Source organism: Euphorbia lathyris, chromosome 9 (assembly GCF_963576675.1).
Source record: "Euphorbia lathyris chromosome 9, ddEupLath1.1, whole genome shotgun sequence".
Taxonomy (NCBI): Eukaryota; Viridiplantae; Streptophyta; class Magnoliopsida; order Malpighiales; family Euphorbiaceae; genus Euphorbia; species Euphorbia lathyris.
In genome coordinates this window covers 61,356,089-61,367,578 of record NC_088918.1, presented here as the reverse complement: position 1 = coordinate 61,367,578, position 11,490 = coordinate 61,356,089, and the positions used below count along the sequence as shown (strand labels likewise).

Sequence of the window (11,490 nt, the reverse complement as noted above, 5' to 3'; positions counted from 1 at the left end):
GCTACATTGACAGCGCATGCTCGAGGCATATGACTGGTGATGAAACTCAATTCATCACACTCGTGCATAAACATGGAGGAAGTGTAAGTTTTGGAGACAACAAAAAGGGTAAGATAGTAGGTTCAGGAACCGTTGGTGGCAATCCTACTATTGAGTCAGTCTCCCTATTCAGAGGAATTAAATATAACCTACTGAGCATAGCTCAGCTGTGTGACAGTGGTAGGAAAGTTATATTTGATGCCTCTGGATGTAAAATACTCGAGGGCAAAACAAATGAATTGATTTTAACTGCCCCTCGTGTTGACAATGTCTTTATGCTGAATTTGGAAAAGAAGTTTTCAAAGAATATATGCTTAGTATCAAAGGAACAAAATTCATGGCTATGGCACAAGAGACTTGGTCATGTAAGCATGGACTGTTGAAACACCTTTCCACAAGATTTTGATTTGACAAAATCATCCATGATTAAGAGACAATTAAATTTAAGTGCTTTGATTTAATTGTACTAATCTGTTTGTTCAATGTTGAGTATAAACTTAAATACAAAAAGAAATAAAGAATAAGACAGGACGAAGTCAGCATGAGATCAAAGAACAAGCCGAGTAGAATCAAACTCAGTATCAAAGAATAGAAGTCTGAAGCTCAACAAAGTAAAGTAGAATGGAACTCAGCATTAAAAGCCCTCTCAGAAGTTGTCTTGCAAAACAGAACTCAGCATAGAAGTTGACAATAAACAAAGACAATGAATAAAGTAGAAGCTGAGTAAATCTTCAGGACAGCATGAGAGATCCGTTCACTAGAAGACAAGTTTTGCAAACCTTCTGCACCAATAATTGAATCCTCGGAATTACGCAAAAGACACATTCCGAGAAGCATGGGTCAACAGATTATAGCTAAAAGACAACTGCCACAAAAAGACGACGTCTGTAGGAAGAAGACAAGTCTGACGCCTGAAGAAATCAGAGGATAGGATTGGCCTGCAAAACCTGAAGCTGACCAGAAGCTGTCTCCTAAAAGAGCCATTTTGGAATTAACGGCTAAATCATTTCAAATGATCCTCCTCCAGGTTTTCATCTATATAAAGACAATCAAACTCCTTGGATCATTGCTGACGTACAGAAAGAAAAATACAAGAGAGAAAATTACAAGTTCAAAGCACTCAAAAATAAGAAAGAGATCTTACACCCATTTTCTATTCCTGTGTAAATGCTAGATTGATTGTTTGTAATCATCTAAAGTGTTCTTCATTTGAAAAAGAACAACTTGTATCAATTGTGATATTGAGAGTGTTGTGCTGAGTGTTCGGTTGTAAACATTCAGTGGTTGAGAAATCTAAGTACTGGGTTGTGGTGCTTAGTAGGAGTTGAGTAGAAGAATAGAGGATGGTACTCTTGCATATTCAACTGCCTTGTAAATGGTTTGTGCTCTACCTTTAAAGAGCTCAGTATTGGATTCCAAAAGCCCGGAGGACTCTGGGGACTGGACGTAGGCAGATAGGCCGAACCAGGATAAGTCGTACTGAGTAATTTCTAACTCTCTCAATATATATATATATATGCATGTGTTGTCTGTTGAATTTACTCAGCATATAAATCATTTAAACTGATACTGAGTAAATCAGAGTGCTGAGTTGGAAGCTGACCACAGAAAGTGTCAATTCCCAACTCACGAGTAAAACAGCCTTAGTCAACATCTGACCAAAGCTGTCTTACATTAAGATCGACTGTGCTGACCACAAGCTAAGATAACAAACTCATCAAAATTATCAAGTCAGTATAATTAAATTAGCGAAAAAAAATTACATTAGTTCCTAACCCCCCCTGGAACTAATCACACGGGACCAACATGGACCTCCTGGCCAAATTAGCAAGAAAGCAATTAGTTGAGGGACTGCCCAAACTTAAGTTTGAAAAGGATCAATTATGCAATGCTTGTCAGTATGGAAAACAAACTAAGAAATCTTTTCAAAGTAAAAATATAGTCTCAACCAAGCGTCCATTAGAGTTGCTACACTTGGATCTCTTCGGACCAGTCCAGCCGCTGAGCTTGGGTGGTAGGAGATTTTCCTTGGTCATTGTAGATGACTTTTCTAGGTACATTTGGGCCATCTTGCTGAGTAGCAAGGATGAAACTTTTGAGATGTTTTCAACACTGGTTAGAAAACTTGAAAATGATAAATACCTAAAGTTAGCTCACATTCGAAGTGATAATGGTGGAGAATTCAAAAAACAGTTGTTTGATGAATTCTGTGAAGCCAGCGGCATTGACCATAACTTTTCTGCTCCTAGAACTCCTCAATAGAATGGGGTAGTTGAGAGGAAGAACAGAACTCTGGTTGAAATGGTCAAGATAATGCTGAGTGAGAATAGGCTTCCAAAGTACTTCTAGGGAAAAGCTGTTAACACAGCTTGCTACATACTCAATAAGGCTCTAGTCAGACCTATACTGAGGAAAAACCCTATGAACTTCGGTTGTAAATGTTTTATTCTAAATACTAAAGACAACCTTGCTAATTTTGATTCAAAAGTTGATGAAGCTATCTTTTTAGGTTACTCAACAAACAGTAAAGCATATAGAATTTTCAATAAACGAACTCAGGTCTTAGAAGAGTCTGTCCATATTGAGTTCGATGAAACTAACCCTGCTGAGAAGGTCAATCAGACAACTGAAGATGATCTCAGCTCAGCACCTGCTGACCTGAGCACAACCACTGAGTCACTTCCTCAAAGACTGACTAAAGGTAAAAACGAAACTCAAATCATTTTCACTGACCAATCTAAACCTACAGAGATTGTTGAAACACAACCCGCTGAAGACATTACACTACCGAGAGAAATCAGAATCCCAAGAGGACACTCTGAAAGCAACATCCTCGATGCTGCTGAGAATACCCTGATGATAAGAAATCAACTCAAGAGATACCTCAGCAATGTAGCATTCGTCTCAGTTCTGGAACCGAAGCACTTTTCAGAAGCTGAGAATGATGAATTCTGGATGGGTGCAGTGCAAGAGGAGCTTGACCGGTTCAGAAGGAATGAAGTGTGGGACTTAGTGCCAAATCTAAAAAGCCAGAAGACCATAGGAACGAGATGGGTTTTTCGCAACAAGCTGGACGAACAAGGGAACATAGTCAGAAACAAAGCCAGACTTGTAGCTCAAGGCTACAGTCAACAGGAATATATTGACTACGGTGAGACCTTTGCCCTAGTGGCAAGGCTTAAAGCAATTATAATATTGTGTGCTTACGTAAGCTTTATGAACTTTAAATTGTTTCAAATGGATGTCAAGAGTGCATTTCTAAATGGAGTCATAAACGAGGAGCTCTATGTTAATCAGCCTCCAGGTTTTGAGGATCCTAAGTTCCCAAACCACGTTTATAAGCTCAAAAAGGCTTTGTATGGTCTGAAGCAAGCACCACGTGCTTGGTATGAAAGACTAACAAGCTTTCTGCTGACTAGAAATTATGTCAAGGAAAAAGCTGATACAACCTTATTCATTAAGAAAAAGGGTAAAGATACACTGTTGGCACAAATTTATGTTGATGACATCATATTTGGTGCTACTAATGAATCTATGTGCAAGGAATTCAGCAAGCAGATGCAAACTGAATTTGAAATATCAATGATGGGAGAACTCAACTTCTTCCTTGGACTTCAAATTAAACAAGGCAAGAATGGCATATTCATCAGTCAGACTAAGTATGCAAAGGAGATATTGAAGAAATATGAGATGGACAACTATAAGTCAATATCTACACCAATGGGCACTGACACTGTCCTCTGTGCTGACGAAAATGGTAAGTCAGTAGACAGCAAATTGTACCAAGGTATGATTGGCTCTCTACTCTATCTAACGGCAAGTAGGCCAGATATTCAGTTCTCAGTATGTTACTGTGCAAGATATCAATCTAACCCTAAGGAATCTCATTACATAGTTGTAAAAAGAATCCTTAGATATTTGCAAGGCTCAGTGAATGCAGGTTTATGGTATCCCAACACTGATGATTTCACACTCCTTGGATACACTGACGCTGACTATGGATGAGACAAGCTTGAGCGGAAAAGCACTTCAGGAGGATGTCATTTCCTCGGAAGCTGTCTTGTGTCTTGGTTCAGTAAGAAGTAGCCGTCAGTAGCCCTGTCAACCACTGAAGATGAGTACATTATTGTTGGAAGCTGTGTTGCCCAAGTCCTCTGGATCAAGCAACAGCTGGATGATTATGGAGTTCAAACTAAGATGATTGAAGTCAAATGTGACAACAAAAGTGCCATTGACAGAATCTCATTTTGAGCCAATAATTAAAGTTTCTTAAAATAATGTTTTACATGTTTTGAAATTTTTTGATAATTTTCTGGGTAATTTTTGGTCCTATCTTTCAGCACTATGTGTTGGAATATTTTTTTGGAATAATATAACAATTCTATTGGAACAATATAAGTATTTTGTTGGAACAATATAACTATTCTATTGAAACAATTGGTACACTGATTTGAAACAATTGGTACACAAATTTATTCTGTTGGAAGAATATAAGAATTAGAATTATTTTCTAAATAATATAACTAATATAAATTTGAAGATACTATATTAAATACTAAAAGAACAAAAATGAAATTGAAGACATAAATAATAAAATTGATTTGGAACAATTAGTAAACTGATTTATTATGTTGGAACAATATAAGTATTATGCTGGAATAATATAACTATTTTGATGGAAAAATTGGTACGCTGATTTATTCTGTTGGAACAATATAAGTATTATGTTGGAACAAATGGTACACTGATTTGGAACAGTTTCATACACAGTCGGAACAATGTAAGTAGGACAAAAAATGCATCTAGAAAATTATCAAAAAATTCCAAAACATGTAAAACATCATTTTAAGAAACTTCAATTCTTGGCTCAAAGTGAGATTAATTATGGTTTTAACCCAACAAATTGTTGAAGCATGTAAAATAGATAAAATTAAGGAAAACGTCTTATTGGGACTAAACCGTAAGAAATCCCGCTTCGACCCAAGAATTAAAGTTTCTGAGAATAATGTTTTACATTTTCTGGAGTTTTTTAAGAATTTTCTGGACACTTTTTTCTCACCGGAAAACGTCCACTCGGATTCCGTTCACCGGATTTTTTTTACTTGAGCTTCAGGGATCTCAAAATGATCGTCTAATACTATAAAAATTTTCAAAAAACGAGGTTAGAAAGGTCAGGAAAATGTATTTTAAAGAAAAGAAATAAAACAATTTTCTCTATCCTCTATTTCCTTTTATTTATAAATTTGTCACCTTGCCATTTTCAATTATCATCAAAACTACGTAGTTTTGTTATGTCACACAATAAGCTCATTGTCATACCAGAACCACTTGTCTCACTAGATCTCACCCACATATATATATATATATATATATATATATATATATATATATATATATATATATATATGATACACGTCAATGAAAGGGCTCAACGGTTTAACTCTATCGGTTTTCTACGTTATCTTATCATATCTTCTATTCATATTTTCCAACTCTTTCAAATTAACGATGTCCTACAATTTGCAAATCATCTTCTCTATATTCCATCTTTCTGGTGACAACAACAATCAGACTACATCTTTCTCACTCCTTGAGAACTTTGAGAATTGTGGTGCGCGAATAATTTTTGTTTGAAATAGATTTCTACTGATCTGCAAAGATCTCAAATCAGGTTCTATTTTTTCATTTTATTTTCTGACTATATCTACATTTAATTAGTGATTTTACTTCAAAAAATTCAAGAAGAACTATTTTTTACTTGATTTGTTTTATTTAATTATATATTTTTTTAACTTTATTAGCTAGACACTTTATTTTATTTTTGTATAGAGCACTCCAAATCTCAAGACCGGCCCTATGATAACACAACTTGAATTAAAAGCAAATTAGTAGATGCATTAAGGAAATTTGAATTAAATTTATTGATTAATTTAAACATAATTAACCCATCCATCCCATTCCATGTTCACAATTCAGGTGTAGTCTTCCCATCTTACATCTTTTTAGACTTTCCACCAACTCAAGTACATTGTCACAATCCTCTTTTTTTTTATTGTTCTCTCCCCCAAAAAATATTTCTCATGATTATTAAATTACAAAAAAATTCAAAGCAAGTCAAGACAGACAAGTATACAAGACTGGAATACAAAAAGAATCAGGACCAACAAAGTCAAAAAAAAAAAAAAAAAAATCAACACTTTGGAAGATCCGACGGTGGTGGTTGTAACTTCTGATTGGGTTTTGCCCCATCCAACACTAGCCATGCCATCCTCAGCCCCCAACTCGTATGAACCTCAAGGTGACAGTGCATAAACCACACACCTGGATTATCTGCTAAGAACCGAAGAGCAACCCATCCTCCCGCCGGTACACCGATAGTATTCCTCTCGACCGGATCAACCAAATTAAACTTAGCAGGATCATTATTAGAATCATAATTCCCAAATCCTAATCCAACTACATAAAAATTAAATCCATGAAGATGAAGAGGATGACTTTCAGCACCAAGAACACTAGTATCCTGCAACACCAATTCAACACTCGTATTGAATCTCAACACCAAAGCTCTCGTTCCATTGCTCACATTAGTGTTATTCGGCGGTGTGCCGGTGTAATTGAAAACCGACGGTGGATTCTCAGGAAAATCAGATCTGAAAACCCCGTTAGACTTCCCGAAATAATAAGATTGAAGAAGAGCAACGGAGGGTAACATAAACGAAACATTGTTAACAGATGCAGCAAATTTAGTACTATTAGTCGGACCTTGACAGGTAGTATTTGTGGGACATGGTGTAGTTCCAAGTCCGACTGTGAATAGAAATTTCCTGTCAACAATTTGGGGTACATTTGCGGGGAATTTGGGATTTCCTAAGCTTTTGAATTTTCTGGTGAAGTTTGCTACGAAAGCTGTGGAATTAATTGGGGGTAGGGTTGGTTTTAGTAAGGGGAGTTTTGATGAGGAGGATGAGGAGGAGGAGGGGTGTTTGTAAAGGAGGATTCCGGTGACAGTTGAGTTGTCGAAGGTTCCGGCGCCGGTGAAATAAGGTCTGGCGGCCACTAAGAAAGTTGAATTGGGGGAATGTGATTTGGTTTTGAGGAGAACGTTTGTGGTTTGGCCTGGCGTGATGAGGAGTGTATCGGTTTCAAATGGTTTTATGTAACTTGCATCTGCTTCAACAATGGTGAGTGTGTGGTTGGCGATGCTGAAGAATAGTTCGTCGTTGAGTGCAGCGTTGATTAATCGGAGAAGGTAGGTTTTTCCCGGTTTCACTTTCAGCCTGAATGTATCTGTCATTAAGTATATAATTTAACATCGTTAAAATACACTAGTAGGTACTCGTGGGTCGAAATATAGACACAGTTGTTATTAATCCTAAACTATTGTTCTTTTTAAGATAGATTTAAAACATCAGTTAATGTTCACTTGAGTTAAGAAGGGTTAAGTGGCTTAAACTGGATCTTGAATTTGAATCCTAGCGTATTTGGAAAGCTTTCAGTGAGAGATGATCCACCCAAATGGTATCCGATAAGTCTCGAACCGAAAAATCAAACAAACTATAAAAAAATGATGGATTTAAAACTATCTTGGTTTTTTTGTGGTATTATTAGTTCAATTCGCCGGTTATAATGGCGTGCCGTGCATTTTTTTCAAGCATTCAAAGCAGTCGGCTTGACGGACTGCTCTCCTTGCCCATTCGCCTATCTGACAAATAGATTGGTAGAGAGATTTTTCTTCCATAAAAGGAATTAAGATTCATCTGTCCATCTGTTAGATGTACCGGACGTGAAATTTTGTTTCCACTGGTAATTAAGATTCTCGTCACCAGTCTGCTTGTTAAATAAGTAGACTGTTTTGAATGTGCACATAAAATGTTGGGCACCTGGTTATGATTGGCAAAGTGAGCTAAGAACACCACAAACCGTATTGAAATATACTTGTTGGTACTCGTATTTTCAAAAGAAATACATGTACTTAGGAATATTAACGCATTTGTGATTAATCCATAAACTAATTTTCTTTTTTAAAGTGGATTTAAAACTATTTCCATTTATTGCGGTATTTTTAATTACTTCACTCCGCAAGGCATAATGGCATGTGCCATAGATTTTTTGCAAGCATTCAAAGCAGTCCAGACTACTCTCTTTGCCAATTTGCTTGGCTGATAGGCGGACTGCTAGCAATATTTTCCTTCCGTACAAGGAATTAAGATTCTCATCATCAGTCTTCTTATCTAACAAGTGGACCGGTTATAAGATTTTACTTTCACTTTAGATTCTCTGTTATGAGTCCGCTTGTCAAACAAATAGACTGTTATGAATGAGTGCGCAAAAATATTGAGAACGCCATTATGGACAACAAAATGAACTAAAACCACCGCAAAGTCGGAAATAGTTCCAAATCCACCATAAATAAGGTAATTATTAGGAATTTACCACAAATGTAGTTAATGTATCCTTATACTTACTTCAGGACTCACTACCAACCTTTAGAAGAAGAACAATTGTATAAAGGACCAGGAAGACCATTAATGGTGTATGCATCAGAAACATTTGGACCTCCTCCGGTTTGAAGAGCTTGTGCAATTATAGCCTCCGGATCAACATTAAACCATTCTCCTGTAATTATGATTAAAAACCATATAATATAATCCTCTATTTAATTAATATAAATAACCAAAATACACATACGTACCAAAAAGGATAGGGACTTCCTTGTATGGTTTCTGAAACGGATACGATTCATTAAGTTTTGGTAAAATAATAATAGGTCCATAAACAGAAGATCTTAACCATGAAATATGAGCATGCCAGAACAGGGTTCCTCTCTGCCCTATAATAGTGAAGTTGTAACTGTATGTCTGCCCTGTTTGTATTGGACATTGTGTTACATATGCCGGTCCATCTGCCCAACCCGAAGTCAGCTGCCTTATCCCGTGCCTACCATATAATAAGACCATCAATTTCTAACACGTGGCATATATAGATAACATAACACGATTATATACATTCATATATACCAGTGAATGCTGATGTTGTTCGAGACATGATTAACAACTTTGACGATAACTCGATCACCTTCTCTTGCTATCAAGCGAGGCCCGGGGAATTTCTCATTTACCGTCACAACGGTTCTTGTGTTGCATAATCTTGTAATGTTTTTGTAAACAATCTTCAAATAAAAAGAATTAATTAGAACAGCAAGCAAAACTAATTATTTAATTAATTAATACGTAAATAGTAAGTTTGATTCTATTAATTAATATATAATATATGCATGTACATTGAACGTGTAATGCCTAGTAATGGCGGCTTCAAGGATTGGAAATAGTGAAAAAATGCAAAAGATAAACCCCAAAGTTGCAATTGAAGAAGAGAGACAAGTATGGGATTTCCTCATTCCAATCTCTGTTTGGTGGAATTAATAAAAGAGAAATGAGGAAACCAGAAATGTTGGAGGAATATGGGAAAATCAAACAAGACTTTATAAGTAAAAAGAGAGACCAAGATTAGGTGAAAAGACTAGACAGAGAGGTTCCTCAATCTCCACAGTTGATGGTTGAGATGGTCACCTTTTGTCTCTATGGGTTATGCTTTTTTTGGTTGAGCTGAATTTTAGAGTGTGTATTAAGTAAAAAAATTAAAAAAATTATCTATGAGCTTTGTAATTATATTTTTGATTGCTTCAGTTTCCTTATTGGAAAGCTCTAATTCAATGAACTAGGTTATTGTGATAATCAAATAAGTACATTGTAATTAATTAGTTTCAAAATTAATATTTGAATTTGGACTTGGACTTGTGCTCTTCACCAAACAAACAATTAAGGAATAACTCATAGTTTATTTATATTTCAAAAGTACAACAAATTTCTCAAACTAAATAACATTATTTAACAAAAATAGTTAGGTATTGTTTCGTAATGTTTGTTGATTATTATATTTTAAGGGACTTTAAAATTAATGCATCTAGTGATAAGTTATCCATTGCATCTCTCTGAATGGAGTTTAGATCAGATAGTCCAAATCGGTGTGTTAAAGAATCTGGATCCATTACTGAAAAGAGAGGTCACGCATTTTACGTCTTGAAAGTCCTATCAAGGTAAAGATTCCTTGGGATACGGTGTATATGAGTGGTAGCTTCATGTTCTGATTAGGACATTGGCTCTTAAATATTTATATGGTAAGTGAAGTCATATTCTAATCAGGACTACGAGGGAACTATATAAGGTAGGGTTCATAGAATCCTAAGTACGTTACATATATACACCCTTATTTGTCTATTTGCATTATATATTTTTAAGAAATATACCAACTTACGTATTAGAGAGTCCCCCACAGGACGCTAATATCTCTTTGTTTTGTAGGAAGCGGTCAGATTTGAAGGAATTGGTGTGGTGAGTGTGGAGTTAAAAAATCACAATGACTTTATCCGCTCCTGAAATAATAATTATTGATAGTGGATTTTACTAGGAAAAGGTCACCAGTGAAACTCTCAATACTAAAACACATGTTTTCACACAAACATAGTCCATTGAAAAATTCCTACACATGGTTGCTTTCAACATAAGCCAGTTGATGCAAATAATTTTTCATCGTTCTTCCTTCGATTTGAAGTTCATGGAGAAGATATGAAGAAACCTGAGTTAGAGTCTAGACACCACCAGGAATCATTAGATCCTTAATACTAGATTGATTCCAAGGATTCAATCTTATCCCTCTCCATATCATGTTATGGTTCGCACCATGTATCATCCTTGTCCACCTAGAATGCTTCCAACGGGTTCATGTCCCATTGTTCTAGGGATTCCTGGCATACGCCCGATCATCCCTTCAATTATTAGGCCAACTTTTCCTTCCATTATGCCAGCAGAGAAACCATGAACAACTATTTATATTGGCAAGATATCACCTTCTGTGGACAATGATTTTATGTTGTCTCTACTTCGGATTTGTGGGCCAGTCAAGAGTTGGAAACATGCTCAAGTCCTAACTGGTGTGACTCCTAGAGCCCTTGGGTTTTGTGAATTTGAATCTACTAAAGGGGTTCTCCATGCATTACGACTTTTGAGCAAACTTAATACATATGGGAAAAAGCTGGTGCTAAATGTCAATCAAGCAACACGAGGATATTTCCAGCATTATGTTGAAAAGAAAATTGAAATCTTAAAGGATATCAAAGAAAATCAAGCTGCATGTACTCATAAGGAGGATGCTAAAACTTTAGTTGCAAAAAGTGAACCTCTCAAATCTTTTGAAGCCTTTGACAGTGACAAAAGGAATAAAGAAAATCCTAATAATGCAACCATTGGCATTGTGACGAATGAAGATAAGGAAGGAGATGAAAAAAAAGCTTTGGATAAGTTGGTCTTCACTGGGCCATCACAGCATAAAAACTTTAGCATTATTTCTAGTGTTATCCCATAGTGGTTTGGACTGACACGCCTCTCAGGAAAA

The 11,490-nt window shown here is 36.0% G+C and overlaps 1 protein-coding gene across 1 annotated transcript; it reads right to left on the bottom strand.

Annotated features, from left to right (window-relative positions):
• Positions 1 to 6,029: 6,029 nt before the first annotated feature.
• LOC136206261 (laccase-17-like) lies at positions 6,030 to 9,447 on the bottom strand. The gene is made up of 5 exons (XM_065997243.1): positions 9,320 to 9,447; positions 9,057 to 9,208; positions 8,732 to 8,976; positions 8,524 to 8,655; positions 6,030 to 7,326 (listed from the first exon to the last, which is right to left on the bottom strand). The coding sequence occupies exons 1-5, from the start codon at positions 9,434 to 9,436 to the stop codon at positions 6,230 to 6,232; spliced, it is 1,743 nt and encodes a 580-aa protein (XP_065853315.1). The 5' UTR covers positions 9,437 to 9,447; the 3' UTR covers positions 6,030 to 6,229.
• Between the last annotated feature and the right edge of the window lie 2,043 nt (positions 9,448 to 11,490).